The sequence below is a fragment of the Aquila chrysaetos genome, chromosome 26, assembly GCF_900496995.4.
Source record: "Aquila chrysaetos chrysaetos chromosome 26, bAquChr1.4, whole genome shotgun sequence".
Taxonomy (NCBI): Eukaryota; Metazoa; Chordata; class Aves; order Accipitriformes; family Accipitridae; genus Aquila; species Aquila chrysaetos.
Window position 1 is genome coordinate 17,522,199 of NC_044029.1, and position 18,091 is coordinate 17,540,289.

The 18,091-nt window shown below is 40.7% G+C and overlaps 1 protein-coding gene across 7 annotated transcripts; it reads right to left on the minus strand.

Annotated features, from left to right (window-relative positions):
• Window positions 1-824: 824 nt before the first annotated feature.
• RXYLT1 (ribitol xylosyltransferase 1) lies at window positions 825-17,111 on the minus strand. Of its 7 annotated transcripts, none has more exons than XM_030002881.2 (7): window positions 16,838-17,111; window positions 16,180-16,350; window positions 15,030-15,132; window positions 8,260-8,574; window positions 2,923-3,093; window positions 1,670-1,820; window positions 825-1,116 (listed from the first exon to the last, which is right to left on the minus strand). In XM_030002881.2, the coding sequence occupies exons 1-7, from the start codon at window positions 16,980-16,982 to the stop codon at window positions 1,000-1,002; spliced, it is 1,173 nt and encodes a 390-aa protein (XP_029858741.1). In that variant the 5' UTR covers window positions 16,983-17,111; the 3' UTR covers window positions 825-999. The 7 variants fall into 7 exon arrangements, 6 of the variants coding, with proteins under 6 accessions (XP_029858741.1, XP_029858742.1, XP_029858740.1 ...); XM_030002882.2 differs by having other exon boundaries at window positions 1,657-1,820; XM_030002880.2 differs by having other exon boundaries at window positions 825-1,820.
• Between the last annotated feature and the right edge of the window lie 980 nt (window positions 17,112-18,091).

Sequence of the window (18,091 nt, forward strand, 5' to 3'; positions counted from 1 at the left end):
ATTTGTCTTCTCAGAGTATCTACAAAGCATATGGAATGCCAGCTCCTAAAAATCCAGGTATTCTGAAACATACCTTATTCCAGATCTAGAGCAGCCACTGTCACTGTGAACATCATCCACTGTCAGCAAACTAAAAACCCAGTAATTTTGTATGTTTTGGGTTTTTGTGGGTATTTTTGTGGTTTTTGGTTTGGTTTGTTTTTTTACGCAGAAGGGATGCAAGAAAACTGAAAAAAACACAGAAGTGATCTTGTATGAGACATATTCCAGAACTAGATAGCAGTGTTACACAAATGAATATTACTGAGCAGTACAGCTGCACTGGCTTTTGAATTCCTGCATGAGAATAAATATCAGCATGCCATATGGGTTCAAAGACAGAAAACTGGCTAATACGCCACCTTTGGTATGCCAATGTTGTGTATGCAGTAACACCACTCAGCCGCACACACTGAAGATAATAGCACACGCTCATTTCTGATGTACAAGAACAGTAACATCCCTTTGACTACATTTAACAAAAAACATTGAAACTGTTTGCTGTACAGGTAGTATCATAAACACACAATATTATACTTCTGCCATCTTTTGGAGTTGACAAGTTTCAGCAGATTTTGAGAAATCAGATAAGCTACAAGCAGATTCATGTTTAAGGCCTCGTGTTCAGAATATGCAGCTCTAAGTACAGATAGTGAATGCTCCCGCAGCAGAACTTCAGAAAGGTATGTCCCAAGACCAAACAGAAATGAAAGAAAGTTATTTTGATATCTGAAATTACAGGGGAAATATATCGCTATGAAATATTTTCAAGAAAGAGTTCTCTATTTTCACCTTGAAATACAAATTTTTATTCCACAGTGTTTCATTAGCTTTATGGCCACTTTCTTGGAAATTAAATGTCAATCAAATAAATAGTTCACATTTTCAAAACACTTACCAGGATGCATCTTAATGATTGTGCTAAACTTGGTGATTTTGCTATAATCATACTTCTCTTCTTTAGTCTACATAATAAATTACCCTGTACCATACAGCTTCCATTCTTCTCTTTTCTTCAAACACAACTGTTGTACTCATGTTAGATTTTAACAAGTTCACATGCTCAAAGATATTCTCCTAAAAAAGAAAAAAAATCTATCAGGTCACACACCAACATGGAAATTGTAAAAATGATAATAAAATTGTTGTCATCCTTACAGACTACCATCCTGCTAAGTCAACAACCTCTCTCAAAATTGTTAAGGATGAAGGGCCAAACGTAGCTCTTGCCCAAGCTAGCACAATTCTGTTGACTTCAAAAGGAATGCATCTGCCTTGTGAGATTTCTTTTGTATAAAAGCTCTCTTGGAAGGTTAATGGAAATTAAACTTTCAATCTATTCTAGATTTTCAAAAGGGACAATTTATCCTTTAGCATTTGGCAAAAATGAATTTTCCAAAGTATTAATGAATTTCTGTCTCATCCATGCTTTGAAGTTTCGATACCACTCTATAAGCTTTTTTCTCCTCTGAATCTTTTCTTGTAAGCTCATTTTTTTTTCTTTCTCTAGAACAGCAGGAAGCTCTTTCCAGTTCTTAATAAAGATAAATGGAGCCCCCATGGTTTTTAATAATTGTAATGGAGCACTGTGGTACACTGATGAATTTCCGCAATCACCCGATGTTGTTACATCTTCTATAACAGGCAGAGATCCATATGAACAAGCTTCATAAATTCTATAGCATTCTGTATTTATTCCCACTGGGCACAATGTCAAATCACTCTGCAGCAAGGCATCTTGATAGTTTTTGAAACTTTCATCTGTTTCTTGAGGCTGCCACCTAGGAAAGTAAAGGGATTGAAAATTAACATTTTTCCCACAGGCACTGCAACCTAAAAATAGATCTATGCTTTAATTTCAATTATTTATAAAACCAAAAATGCTGTCAATGTAAGAATTTTATATTACACACACAATCAAGAGACTTTTACCTTTAGTCTTAACTATTCTTAAAGTGTCTTCTAAAAATTTATTGAAAATGTCACTGTTAAAAATAGACTGTAACACTTTTTAGGTATGGTCCTTTTAGGAAATTATTAATACTTAGAAGTGTAAGAAGCAAACTGAAACGCTATTTTAAATCTTCTGCATGACTTGGATGATGCGTATGTCAATTTACTTCACAGCACAGTTCAGAAATAGACATACAGAGAGACACTCAATGGACTTTTAAATGAATTTTTTTAGGCCTCAAATACATTAAAACAGTAGAGGTTTTCTCTTCAAAAGTTAGCACGTAAAGCAATCCGTTAACCTGAATCCATCTGCCTGTAGTGCCTCAGAATATCTGTGAGACAGGAGCTTATATCACAGATACAATCCATCTCCTAAGATTCTTCATCAGGCTAGCTGAGGTCTTCCTAAGCACTGCTGTGCCTGCTATCAAACATTTTACAGGTGTTGCTTGGCAAAATTAAGAAATACAATCAGAACCCTATTCCTGAAAGTCAAAAGATCTGTTCTACCTACTTGCAATAAAAAAAGAGCCATGTCGTATAGATTAAATCCACTCTCCTATACAGAACACAACAAAACACAGCTGTCTTTTTCTTCTACTAAGACATTAATACACACAAGGTGAAAGACAAGTAGTTCTTCTCCCACCATAATCAAATGTATATGAGAAAAAAAAAGATGGTCTTTATATGTAGTATACATAGGAGATTTCTGTATGTATTTAAAAATATGCTTTATGTAAAATACAGCAACACGAAGGCTGTTAACTCATGAAGACCTATACAAAGAGTCTCAGCAATGTACTCTGTTTTAATTATGACTGGTCACCTTTATTTGTACTATTTTTTAACACTCAAGAAAGGATTGGTAATAATGAACGAGGCAAAAAAATCTGAATATTTTCACGAAGTAAATCAAAGTCTTACTGTTCTCTGGCTGCAATCCAGCAAAGTTTGTCAAGCCCATCCTGCTTCAGAACTTCCATTAGGGTTTCCCTAGAAGAGTTCTTATAAACTGTTCCTAAGAAATTACATAGATACGATCTTGGATCACGTAGCATTGACCAGCTGGGTTCTACAACAGGAAAATTTCTGTAGCTGTAAAAACAGTGTATACATTAGACGACTATGTATTTTACGTCAAAGAAAAAACATTTTGCACCATTTCATCTTTACTGCAGCAGATTCTAAGACTAAAACCACCTATGTGTTGCCAATCCACATCTATAAACACAGACCCACAAGCAAACCAGCGCAAGTCCTGTCCTTAAAAGTTGGTCTTTATTCCCTTTGCCCTCATCACTCTCTTCAGAGACTTTCCATAAAATTTATGTCTTCTTTTGACATCAGAGTTATTATGTATGCATGTTGTCCAGCTATCTCAAAGGGGTAAAAGAATCCTTGCTCATGAGATGGTGGGGCTCACAGAGAGGGCTTTAAACTAGGTTCAAAGGGGGTAAGGGATAAAACTGGGTGCACCAGAGATGAGCCTGGGGGCAGCATGCCGATGTTAGGGGTGGATTCGATAACCCAGCTCAAATGCATCTATGCCAATGCATGCAGCATGGGCCATAAACAGGAGAAGCGGGAAGCCATCGTGCAGCAGGATAGATATGACTTAGTTGCCATCACGGAAACATGGTGGGACGACTCCCGTGACTGGAGTGCTGCAATGGATGGCTACAAGCTCTTCAGAAGGGATAGGCAAGGTAGAAGAGGTGGTAGGGTGGCTTTCTATGTTAGGGAATGTTTTGACTGTACAGAGCTACACGATTCTGATGACAAGGTGGAGTGCTTATGGGTGAGGATGAGAGGGAAAGCCAATAAGACAGATATTGTGCTGGGATTCTGTTATAGACCGCCCGACCAGGCTGAAGAGACGGATGAATCATTCTACAAGCAGCTGGCAGTAGTCTCAGAATCGTGTGCCCTTGTCCTCGTGGGGGACTTTAACTTTCCAGACATCTGCTGGAAATACAACCCAGCAGTGAGTAAACAATCTAGGAGGTTCCTGGAGTGCGTGGAAGATAACTTCCTGACACAGCTGGTGGGCGAGCCAACCAGGGGAGGAGCCTTGCTAGATCTGTTGTTTACGAACAGGGAAGGACTGGTGTGAGGTGTGATGGTCAGAGGCCGTCTTGGGCTTAGTGACCATGAAATGATAGAATTTTCAATTCTTGGTGAGGCAAGGAAGGTGGTCAGCAAAACCACCACTATGGACTTCCAGAGGGCAAACTTTGGCCTCTTCAAGGCACTGGTTGAGAGAGTCCCTTGGGAGACGGTCCTGAAGGGCAACAGGGTCCAGGAGGGATGGACATTCTTTAAGAAGGAAATCTTAATGGCTCAGGACCACGCTATTCCCATGTGCCGCAAGTCAAACCGCCGAGGAAAACGACTGGCCTGGCTGAATGGGGAGCTTTTGCTAGGACTCAAGAAAAAAAGGAGAGCTTATCATCTCTGGAGGAAAGGGCGGGCAACTTGGGAGGAGTACAGGGCTCTTGTTAGATCATACAGAGAGAAAATTAGAAAGGCAAAAGCTCAGCTAGAAATAAATCTGGCCACTATTGTAAGGGACAACAAAAAATGTTTTTACAAATACGTTAACAGTAAAAAGAATCCCAAGGAGAATATCTATCCTTTAATGGATACAGAAGGGAACGTAGCAACCAGAGATGAGGAAAAGGCCGAGGTACTTAATGCCTTCTTTGCCTCAGTCTTTAACTGGGAGACCAGTTATCCTCAGGGTACTCCACCCCCTGAGCTGGAAGATAAGGATGAAGAGCAGAACATACCCCCCTTAATCCAGGAGGGAATAGTTAGGGACCTACTACGCCATCTGGACACTCAGAAATCTATGGGACCCAATGGGATCCACCCAAGAGTACTGAGGGAACTGGCAGAGGTCCTTGCCGAGCCACTCTCTATCATCTGTCAGCTTTCCTGGTCAACAGGGGAGGTCCCAGAGGACTGGGGGCTTGCCAATGGGACTCCCATTTATAAGAAGGGTCAGAGGGAGGATCTGGGGAACTACAGGCCTGTCAGCCTGACCTCGGTACCGGGGAAGATTATGGAACGGTTTGTCTTGAGAGCACTCACATGGCAAGTCCAGGATAAGAAGGGGATCAGGCCCAGTCAGCCCATGGGTTTACGAAAGGCAGGTCCTGCTTGACCAACCTGATCTCCTTCTATGACCAGGTGACCCGCCTAGTGGATGAGGGAAAGGCTGTGGATGTTATCTACCTGGACTTCAGCAAGGCCTTTGACACTGTCTCTCATGGCATACTCCTTGAGAAACTGGCGTCTCGTGGCCTGGGTAAGTGCACTCTTCGCTGGGTGAAAAACTGGCTGGATGGCCGAGCCCAGAGGGTAGCGGTGAATGGGGTGAAATCCAGTTGGCGGCGGGTCACAAGTGGTGTTCCCCAGGGCTCGGTGTTGGGCCCTGTTCTGTTTAATATCTTTATCGATGATTTGGATGAGGGGATCGAGTGCACCCTCAGCAAGGTTGCAGACGACACCAAGTTGGGGGGCAGGGTCGATCTGCTTGAGGGTAGGGAGGTTCTACAAAGAGATCTGGACAGGCTGGATCGATGGGCTGAGGCCAACTGTAGGAAGTTCAACAAGGCCAAGTGCCGGGTCCTGCACTTCGGTCACGGCAACCCCATGCGGCGCTACAGGCTTGGGGAAGAGTGGCTGGAAAGCTGCCCAGCAGAGAAAGACCTGGGTGTGCTGGTTGACAGCCGGCTGAGTAGGAGCCAGCAGTGTGCCCAGGTGGCCAAGAAGGCCAATCGCATCCGAGCCTGTATCAGAAATAGTGTGGCCAGCAGGAGCAGGGAGGTGGTTGTTCCCCTGTACTCGGCACTGGTGAGGCCGCACCTCGAGTCCTGTGTTCAGTTTTGGGCCCCTCACGCCAGGAAAGACATTGAGCTGCTGGAGCGTGTTCAGAGGAGGGCAACCAAGTTGGTGAGGGGCCTGGAGCACAAGTCTTACGAGGAGCGGCTGAGGGAACTGGGGCTGTTCAGTCTAGAAAAGAGGAGGCTGAGGGGAGACCTTATCGCTCTCTACAGCTACCTGAAAGGGGGTTGTAGTGAGGTGGGTGTTGGTCTCTGCTGTCAGGTGGCTGGAGATAGGACAAGAGGAAATGGCCTCAAGTTGAGGCAAGGGAGATTTAGGTTAGGTATTAGGAAAAATTTTTTTACTGAGAGGGTTGTCAAACATTGGAATAGGCTGCCCAGGGAAGTGGTTGAGTCACCATCCCTGGAGATATTCAAAAAGCGAGTTGGACGGGGTACTCCATAACATGGTTTAGTGGGCATGGATGATGGTTGGACTTGATGATCTTGAAGGTCTTTTCCAACCTAAATGATTCTATGATTCTACGTTACAAAACGTCCTTGAGAAACATGCTTTTTCAAAAGGAGCTGTTCTTGACGCAACCACTAGTTTTGACTGACATGGCCAGGTTAATGGGAACTATGGAATTTAAGTTCAGCTACCTTAATCGCTGGGCATGCTTATCAACTGAGAATACCACTGGTAACCTCTCAAAGGAAAATCTCACTTTGATCTGGGTGGACTTCATTAACCTAATCTTTTGGCTACTAAATAGCTTGTCGTACAAGCTATTTAACTTGTCTTTTTGGACTCAACAAAACCAATGCAAGGTCCTGGGATCCAATATAAACTCTATGCCATCCTTTTAGACATGTTTTCACCGTATCAGGCATTTTTCTTTTTTTGACTGATTCCTCAAATCTTACATCACTAATTTTGGTCAGCATGACAGCCAGTGAAACACTGCTTCAGCTGAAGGGCTAGCATTAACTTTTTCATTACATAAAGTCAGTATTTTTTTCTGGAACAGATGAATGTTAAAAAAGTTTCTGCTCCTTTGCATTCTCAAACTAAGACACATATTCCTTCTAATGTTATTATTTCTGATGGATCACTGTTCTACTTCCCTGTTGTTCCTTTTTTTGTAAGAAAAGCTATACCCCGATCCCAATTCTTTACTGGTTTCAAAGGTAGTCTCTATTTCACAGTGATTTCTTCATTGCCATTAATGGTTCTGAAGACATATTCAATTTCTTCACCTTCCCAAATTTTGATGGAACAGTCCTTTCCTCATTATTCTCCTGCATGATGAATGTTAATTCACTTACTTTCAGAAAACCATTTTTTCTTCATGCCAAATATTTTTACAGGATTCTACATCTTTGTTCTCCCTCTTCACTTGGAAAATCTGGCGCATTTGCATACCTTTAACCACAATTTTTAAAACCACTGGCATGCAAGGGCTGCAAAGCCCCATTCTGATAACTGATCTATCTTTCCCCACCCAGCTTTGCACCCCAGTTTACTGTTGTAACTGTTGTTGCTTTCTGTTATTTGTCACCTTAATCTTTGCATCTCAAAACTCAACTTCTTTTTGCTTAGGAGCCTCCAATGCCATCGATTCTCTGACACCATCAAGAATCCAAATTTAGTGCATTTCCATGACACTGTGAGCAAGTTCAAGCTATGTATAAAAACTCCATACAGTTTGCCAACTGGCTCAATATAGGATATTGAATTCAAATTCAACACAAGATATGAAAATACTCCTGTATTCTTTTAATCTTATATTACCATGATAAGTAGCTAAAACACTATTAACTCTGTTAACAAGGAGTAAAAATGCATCTAACTGAACCAAACCTTTATCTACTCCACATAGTTTGAGCAGTAAGTATAACAAAAATGTTTTTGTGAGTAAGCAGTTAAGCCAGCTTACATTACTGTGATACTGGAGTATACTAATTCCAAATGGGAGGCACACAATTTCATTTTGAGAGCCATAACAGTGGTTAAAAAAGTACCACCAGTACCATCCCTTTCCTTTCCTAAACAAGCAGTAGTTAGAACTTAATTACATAATTATCTTTTAAATCCCCATGTTACTCATACATATTACATCAGCATTTATGATAACTCTCAAGAGCAAATCTACTGAAGAAAAAATAAACAAACAGAAAACCCCACCAGACACAGGTTCATTTTTTTTTAAAGCTACCTTAATCCTAGCATTCTTTTCCTGTTATCATTTTTATTCCTAAATGCAATTTCCAAAGATTCCAACGCTTGATTTAGAAAACCATTAGTAGGATCATGTTCTACAATTTACTTACTATAATCGTTTTGGGTATCAGCAGTAACATTCAGACACATTTTCTATACCTCATGCATAACAATTAAGTTTCAATTGTAATTTATGTTTATAGCACTTACGTAGCAACTCCTAAAGGCCACTGGAAAATATCTTCTTCATTTACCAATGCATAGTCATATGTAACAAAGAGTAGATTTACAAATCCTCCATTTCTTTTCAGGTATGGTTGAATCCATTCATTGTTGCACTGCTCATTTCCAAGAAGCACAACCGCTACGTGCTGTATTTTGTGAGTCTGAATTAATGTTTGTGCGTAGTGCAACCATTGAGTGGCATAAGTGATCTTTGCTTTTTCTCTTCCATTCAGAACTAGCACAACATTTTCAGCCTCAACTGAGAAGTAGCCAGGAACTACAGATGGACCAGTGATGAAACTGTGAAAACCAAAATAAAACAGTAAGCACCCTTAAGACAAATCATTGACCTTAATCCTCTAAACATCCCTCCTACACAGTCTGTACTCCAGAGATTTTTTTTTTTTAATTCATTAAAGTAAATGCAATATACTGCAAAGTAACTATGCAACTGTAACCATTTCTGTCGTTAGTATCTACAGTTTAACACAGGAAACAAGCTGCCTTCATCTTCACTCAAGAAAAAGGAGATTTAGGCTTAAATGAAAATAAAGTATTTTGTCAGTAAATCAGAACTATTATCATATTCAAACATGAAAATGTGGGTAAATCAATCAACTTTGAAAAAAGGAAATACTTTGATGTTCACTAAAAGCAAAACTTTTTCTTAATTCCAGTAATAACCAATGAATACTGTATTAGAACAAGAGAGAGGCCCTCCCAAAAACCTGTAAGAGTATATATACTAAGACAGGTATCATTATGAGGGACAGTTAGCTGGTCTGGCATACTACTTTTCTCTGTAATTTTGGTTCAGTTAAGGTTAGACCAAAAAAACACTGCGCCATCTGATACTGAGTAGAATCTATAACACAAGAAGTACCTGTCTAAATGTAAACTTATGTTGCTTGTGTGACCCAGATCAAACTTAAGGCTCTGATATAAGCTAGTAAGCACAAAGATTTCAGGTAGAAAATTGCATTTCTAGATCTTGCACAATGTATTTAACAGAGGAATTTCAATCAAGTAGCAAAATCATTAAATCACTGATCATCTACAAGTATCTGAGAACAGCCATATATGAACTGCAATGAAGCAAACCAGTTTGCCAGCTCCTGCTCTTCAGTTAACTGCTGTGTTAACAGACTATTGACTGAACTCAAAGGATTAGCCATCACACAGCCTGGGAAAAAGTGGAGGGGAAAAAAACTAGCAATGTTTTTTTTTTTCCCCAAGAGTCAATGAAGCGTTACATTTTCTAGGTCTACTGCATTACTACAGTTTTTCAGCTACAACCAAAACTTAATTTAGAATGACCATGAGTTTTAACTCATGAAGTGCTGAGATTGACAGCTAGTTTCAGTTCAAGTGTGCTTAGTGAGGAAAAGAAAATTCACAGCAAAAGCTGTAAAAAACTACTCCAGTGAGGTTATCTGAAGCATACTGTCCTTAGGCAAGCATATTCTAAACCTGAGTTAAGCCGACATGCTGCTGCCATGGGAGTGGCATATTTTGGAGCCAAAATTCATGAGACTCATGACTGGGATCAAGATTTCTAATAGATTAAATGTAAGTCAGGTCAAGACTTAAATCCAAAGTTAGTTTAACAAACCATGAGAAAATATTCACTGGGAATCCTAAGAAAACACCTTGAGCATCAGAATGCCTAAAATACTGAATAGGATATGTAGTTGATCCAGTGATCACCTTGTAAAAAAAGACCTGGGGGAAAAGGGTTTTATCTATGGACAGAGTGTCCCGAGGCTACCAACTTTACAGTAATAACAGGATGTACAGGTGGGGAAGCAATGACCTGTGTGGAGGAAAATAATAAGTTTAACAGCATAAAATTACAGGGGTGAAAAAAGAAACACTATGGAAACCCCATACTTAAATAATAAAAACATAAAGCTAAGGTTGTACTATTAACTCCCAGTCAGAACACAATCGGGACTGGGAAACGTAAGGGAGATTACAGAAGCTGCAAAATTAAGGCAGTAGTACTAAGAGATTTTCACTACTCACATGAAGGCTAGATCAAGGACAGTATGGGGAGATTACATTTTTTGGACTCAATAAATGACTTGCTTCCTATGAAGTCCCTGTTTTTCCTTACTAGTCTTAGAACCCATATGAAAAGATGCTATTCCAGAGTGGGTCTTCCAGACCTAGTTCCAAAGGTGTTAGTCAGACAGCCATTCTGTAATGGCAATATGATGAAGTTTAACAGTGCAGCAGGAGAGAACATACCAAATACACCCAACGTAGAGATACTCCATGTGCAATAAAGCAATTACTTAAATATGAGAAAACCAAGAAAAGAACTCGAAAAGGAGTAGCCAAAGTAACAAGAAGCTTGCAAGGAGCTTGTAGGCTGTTCAAAAACACTGTAGGCGAAGCCCAGGCATGCTGTGTGCCTCAACCCAAAAAGGAAACACAGGCCCCCCCAAAACCTGTATGGCTTAATAGAAAAGTTAAGGAGGCTGTCAAACAGCACGGTCAGCATTGAAAACAATTAAAAGCTTGCCCAAACAAGGAGGACACCAAAACTCATAAAATACTGCTTATGAAATGCAAACAGAAAATTAAGGTGAAAAGCAATTTGAAAAGTACCTTGTAAAAGGATGTTCTGGTTGACAGGTAAAGGTTCTTTAAATATATGAAAACCAAAATATATAAAAATATGCTAAAAAGACAACTACAGAACTGGAGGGACAACAGTTTAAAAAGGGTTTAAAATGGGATGGCAAAGCCATAGCAGAAAAGATTCCCACACCTAACTCATTCTCTTCAGCAAGAAATAAAGGTAAAAGACCACAAGTATTATATCGAATGGAGGATTTGGACCTGGATGGCATTCACTTCAGAGTTCTGAAGGAACACAAACATGAAATTGCAGAACTGCTGGCAAAGGTGCGCAGCTGTCATTATGAAGAGACACTATGCCTGGTGAGAAGGGCTCTGCCAGTGTCACTCCCATCTACAAAAACAACTTGAGGGGACTCTGGAGCAGACCAGTCAGTATGAATCTCCTCTCTGGAAGAGTCTGTAATAAATAGTAACATCACTGGATCTGATCAAAAGGTAAGATCACTGATCACATACATGGATAAACACTGCTGGAAATGAGTAATCCTGTCTCACTAATCTGATGGAGATCTACGAGTGTGTCAATAAGAATACAGATAAATGGGAACCAGTAGACATAGTGTATTTGGATTTTCAAAAAGCTTCACCAAAGGCTATTAAGGAAACTAAATTGCCACAAGTTATCGTTGGCAGAATCCTTTGGCAGGTAAAGAAAGCTTTGCTGGTTAACTTTGTTTACCAAAATGCAGTCATTCCACCATGAACCAAGATGGTTGCAATTTGCATTACGAGGGCAGGAGAATGGACTTAAGAACTGCTGAACAACTGGGGTTAACAGGGGCTGGGGGAAGGCAACACTGAATGTTTATAAGATAGAGAGGGTGTGACTCTCAGTGGAACAGAAATTTAGGAATGCTCTGACTCAAAGGTAAGAGATAAGAAGTTTGGCACTCCCTACTCTACAACATCCTCCTAGATGACAGGAAAGAAGGATGTGAATTGCTTCCGGCCAAGGCAAGTGCTAAGACAAGTGCTAAGACAACATGTCACTAAAATCCACAGCTATGTAGTTCCTTCTCCACTTGCGTTTTTAAATAAATGTCCCCGCATTTCATGCAGAAGTTGATACTTATAGTATTCTTTAGGCAACTTCTTTGGTAAAAGCTTGAAGTCATCAAAATCTAGGATAAATATGTGTATTCTCCATCACAAATATACGAAATGGGCTTACTCATGCAACTGTGTTCAAGTGATATTTTGGCATTTTTGTGTCTTTAGATTTGGTATTGTTTAAAAACATTCATGAGAGCTCTACATTTTAACAATCATTAGACTTACCACAAAAAACTGCACAGCAGCACATATTGTCCAAATATGTCACCTCAGCTAGTTCCCTCTAGCCTCATCTAGTAATCAAATGGAGATAATTTACCTCAGCCTGGCAATAAAGAAGTCAACAATTCTAGAAAATCTTATAACCAGCGAGCAGCCAAAATCATGTACTAATTCTTCCTCACAAAAAAAATACAAAATAACATTTCCAATTTGAGTGAAAAGTAGAACTTCAGCTATTTCATTTCAGAATCCTAATCATTAAAATAAGTTATATTTGCGTATTTTCTGTATTTTGCACAACAGGTTCCTACTAGCCTGACAAATTTTAACCTCTGTTACATTGCTACCAAACTTAAACCTTATATTTTTATAAGATCTAGCATGTAAGTTCAAGTTTAAAATAAAGACTCTATTATCCCTGGTTCCTCTAAACATAACGAGAAGATATTTAAATACTAGCATAGAAGTCTTTTCTTTGAGAGATGTATAGCCTAAGGAAGCATGTGAGGTTATTATTCATGTGAAACAGGCACACAAGAGAGAAAATAATCATAATCAGTCAAGTGACAGACGCATTAAGTGCCAAAAATTATTTTCATATTATAAACATGAAAAGCAAGGGCTTGAAAAAAATCCTTTTGTCCATACCAAGAAGACAATCTGTCTGGTAGAGTGTCATTGATTCTATAGCTTCTGAGATTTTAATTCTGGAAAAAAGTCTCTTCCTACCAAGATAACGCTGCAGGCGCTGGTCCCCATCCAAAGAAAGTATTGTATCCTTTCTCCAAATTTGTGAATGGAAAGCTCTATTGCTCTGTCAAGGACACTACCAAGATGCAGCAGCATCATTCACAGTTGATTCCCTAATCTTGTAGGATCAGGTTATATTTGCAGACAAGGAATACAGCTATTTTTTTTAAAGAGTATGTCATTTAATCTATTTTCTTAGATGTAAGACAGACTCTTTAATAATTGCTATGTTTAAATCAAGTCTACACATCTTTCTAGAAAACATTTTTTAATCACTTATGAATGTGATGTAGGGTGTTACTGAAAAGATTCTACGGCCTGTACCACATGCACAGCCAGATATATTGATAAACAATTCAAAGTGATAAAAAACTTTAGTGAGCACTTAAAAAACCCCTTTTGATTCACAATCACATATTTACTTCAAACATTATCTGCAAATTTCAACTAGAACCCCATCTTATTGCGTGAGGAAAAACACCTTTCTGAAGCAACACATTTTTCAGAAGTTAAATTCACTTAAGTGTGTGTCACTTATGCTTTAAAAGAAAACTTTCTTAACAGATGGGTACTGGTGCAAGTGACTAAATGTTGTAGGAGAGCTACTACTGCAGACTGGCAAACTGGCCAAATAGATGAAAAATCCTTCAGCTTTCACTGTATCTTTACAGAAAGCCTTAAAAACAGTATTAAATAGGACCTTGGAGAAAAGTTCTATATCATTCACTAAATAATATAAGTAATATAAAATAATATAAAACATTTGACAGTAGTATTAAAACATGCATGATCAAAGATCAAAATCCATTTTTGAAGCAAACAATGCTTCAAGTGTAATCTTCCTTTACATATAAAATTTTGCTTAGCAAATCAATTAGTTAACCAGATGCTAGGTCTCACAGATTGTTTTTGTTATAAATAGAAACAAATTATGGTTTTGATACAAGCCTATTTATGAATGAATGAGTGAAGTCCCTTTTCCCTGAGTACAACAGAAACCAAATAGCAGGAGACAGCTTCTTGCCTCAACTCCATGCTTCCTTCAGTCAATTACAAGCCCCAAATCCCACTTCTTAGACTCTTCTCAGGGTTGTATTTCCCCCGCTCCTAAGGTCTCTTGGCTGCCCTCCCTCTCAGCATTGGTAAGTCTTTCCACATTTCTTTCAAATAAACAAATCTTCATAAAACAGCAGATGAAACTGTTCCCTAGTTTTCTATTTTTTAAGTGACATGTTTGGGCTAGAATTTGCTGGTTTTATCAAGTATGTGTTTCCATAAATAAAAGTAACCATTCTTTCTGTTAATTTTGAATAAGAAGTTGTTTGCATATTCCATAGTTATTGTCCTAGTTTCAGCTGGGATAGAGTTAACTGGCTTCCTAGTAGCTGGTATAGTGCTATGTTTTGAGTTCAGCATGCAAAGAATGTTGATAACACTGATGTTTTCAGTTGTTGCTAAGTAGCCTAAAGTCAAGGATTTTTCAGCTTCTGATGCCCAGCCAGCGGGAGGGCTGGGGGGCCATGGGAAGTGGGCACAGGACACAGCCAGGGCACCTGACCCAAACTGGCCAACAGGGTATTCCATACTGTGGGATGTCACATCTCCTATAGGAACTGGGGAGTGGGGGTGGGGGATCGCCGCTTGGGGACTAGCTGGGTGTCGATCAGCGGGTGGTGAGCAATTGCACTGTGCATCATTTGTACATTCCAATCCTTTTATTATTACTGTTGTCATTTTATTAGTGTTATCGTTATCATTATTAGTTTCTTCTTTTCTGTTCTATTAAACCTTTCTTATCTCAACCCACGAGTTTTACTTCTATTCCCGATTTTCTCCCCCATCCCACTGTGGCGGGGGGGGGAGTGAGTGAGCAGCTGCATGGTGCTTAGTCGCTGGCTGGGGCTAAACCACAACATTATCAAAACATGCCAAAATTAAAGTGTTTGCAACTGATATTAAAATAACTGCAACTTTGAGATAGACAAAATAATGCACCTGTGCATCTTATCATGTTCTTTAACTTTCCAATTCATCCTTTGTTAAAGTTAACACAATTGAAGTCAACATCATGCAGCTAGTACCTGAAACATGTTTTTCCTGCTTTTTGGCTTCCTTCTCTCCACTGCGCAGTCACATCAGCTGGCTCAAGGCGCCCTCCAAAAATATGTTGCCAAAGATAAAGACCTACATAAATGAAGATACGATGGAGAATTTGAATGCACAGATCTCACCTACTCTACAATCCTAGCAAATAAAAGTAAAGTATTTCTGGGAAATGAAAAAGTGTAACAACATAAGAACTTGGAAAAAAAAAGTCAGAGCTTCTTAGATAATATGGACATTGCTTCCCAAATTCTGTATGACTTCAAATTAGTTAAGATTAATTTTTCACACATCGGGGCATTTAAAAAGATTCTTTGGCTGTCAAAATATCAGTAGATGAAGATATACCACACTACTGCTTCTGTTAGCATCTCTTTCCGGTACACATACCACTTAAAACTGAGTAAATATTAATCAGCATTTTAAGGACATGCATAGTTCTCTTAAGCTTTTGTGAAACACATCGAATTTTTGTGATGGAATGCATCATCATGTAATATACCAACGTGTTCTACAATGCTATGCGGAATTTCAACTGAAGCTGGAAATTTTACATTTTCAAAAAAGCTGAAATAAGAACAATGATATGTCTTCAGCAGTAGTTAAAGAGCTTGAGAGGACCTTGGCCCCCAGTTTATGTAGAGAGTAAACTCGGTGTCTTCTACAACAGAAGAATTTCCAGTTTCATCAGTGGCAGCAGTACTGCAGTAGAGAAAATGCCTTATTTCTCATTGTGAGATGCTTTGTTTCACAGATGCTTTGTTTCACAAAGTGCAAGTGTGACAAAAATAAACATTCTAGTTTAGCTAAATAAAAGGCCTGCCCTTGTGTTGTATTCTAAGCTAGACTGGATTCAAAAAGTAACTACGTTTCCCTGCCATTTGAGCCATTTTCTTTGACAGATGTGAAAAACAGCCTTGAAAAGAACTAATTCAAAGAAACAGGAGTCTAACCACTCTTATATTGGTATCAACATAAATTTAAGTAACAGCTACCATTTACTTAATGCTCTTCACGTACAGATATCCATATTTAATCATACACATAAATTTTAGTCATTAAAAAGCAGAGAAAAGTGCTATATCTGGAAGGTTAAGTGATTAACAGACATTGATTGTATCTGCTTACCAATTGCTGCTTTGCCCCAAATCTGTACCCTGAGACTGGTTTGTTCTAGGTGAGATCTTGCATTTTGTATCATCTTAAGATTCGCTTCATATCTCTGCTGAGAAGCAAGCAGTTCGTTTTTCTCGTCCCCTTCCCATGGATTCCACTCTCCATTTCCCAAGGCAGCACGATCTAAGAAACCCAAAAGTGCAATTTACATCAAAAGAGCAAACTTACAAGTTTAGAAAACCGACGAATTTTCTTGAATTCAGAATTTCCGGCAGCAGCAGCACGGCCTCCGCCGCCGCCGCGCCCGCAGCCCCGGGCCCGACCAGGCACTGGGGAAATGGCCGCCGCCCCCGGCGCCGCTCTCCCTCAGGCGCCGCTTCCGCGGCCCCCCCCGCCGCAGCGCTACCGAGCGGGGGCGCGGGGAGGGGAGGCGCGGCGCCCGGCCTTTCCAGACCCGGGGACAGCAGCGGGAGGAGGCGCCGCCGCCGCTCCCCTACGCCGCGGTGGCCGAGGCCTCTCTGGCGCAGGCGGGAGCTGACAAAGCGCGCCGGCTCCGCATCGAACCCGCCGCCCCCCCTCCCCGTCCCCGCAGCTCCACCGCCGGCCGCGGCCAGGCCGGCCCGCCCGGCGGCGGCGGGGCGGCTCGGAGCGGCCCCGCCGCCGCTCTCACCTCGCGGGCCGCGGCGGTCCCGGTGCGGCGGCCGGGGGGCGGCCGGGCGGCGGGGCCGGAGGAAGACGGTGTAGGCCGCGTACAGGGAGAAGAGGCCGTAAGCGACGATCAGGGCGGAGCACAGCCGCTTGCGAGCGCCCCGCATCCCGCCCGGCGCGGGCGGAGACCCCGGCGGCGCGGCGAGCCGCGCCCGCTAGGGCGGGAAGGGCCTCGCTCCGCCCGCGGCCCTGGGCTTCGTCCAGAGTTCGGTACCAAATTTAGGAAGCGCCTGTGCTTCGTACACGGGCGGGCGCCTACAACGGCCTAGCAGGTACTACTTCCTAGTACTCGATAACAACCCCGGTACGTTGTAGGAAGACCAAAAGCCAAGTGATGTGTCGCAAGAAGGGAGGAGAGATCAGGGGCATCACTGATGTCTTTGACCTCTGTGCAAACAAGGTAATTATATCTCCTAGATGATACTAAGAAGCAGACGTATCCTATGGCGTAGAAGAGGGTGAAAAGCCTAATAGCAGCAGCTAATGAGACTTGGAAAAATCCTGAACCCAGATCTGGTAAATCAGAAGGCTTAGGTTCTTTCTTAGCTCTGAGACGGCTTGCTGCATGATCATCTTGTCTCATGGTGTTCCAACTGACTCGTAACGTGTTCATAACCATGCTTCTGAGAGTGTTATGAATCCTAGTTGATATAAAATAGTTGAAGTTTTCTCTGAATGACAGGTACTCAATAAAGACAGGAAGAGTTGTAACAAAAAAGGAGAATCTATTTAATAACAAGGATTTTGCGCAGTAAACGATCATTGCAAGTTCTTTATGTTATAAGGCATCGTAAATGGGGAGATAGAGGGGAAGGATATATGATCAGGTTCAGTAACTGTGTTTAGAGGTAGGAAGAAGAACAAAAAAAGAGGACAGAAGTGTCAAGTACATTCAACAAATGCCTATTCTGTTCAAGAGTTCATTACAACAAATGAAAATTAACCTGGAGTTTCAAAACTAAGATTATGAGTGCGGCTGGAAGCCTAAGTCAAAATACATTGTGCTGTACGTCAGGTAATTTGAATAAGAAGCTATAAAAGTAAGCTCTTTTTTCTCTGTGAAAAGTAATTTTTTCTGTACATATTACGATAAAAACAGTTCCTGGTACTTGTTTTTACTACTCATAACTGCCTACAATAAATTATTCTTTGGTTTCTGTTACACCCTTCCAACAAAACCTGTTGTTAAATTCTGCGGCATTACTTATCTTAGTCT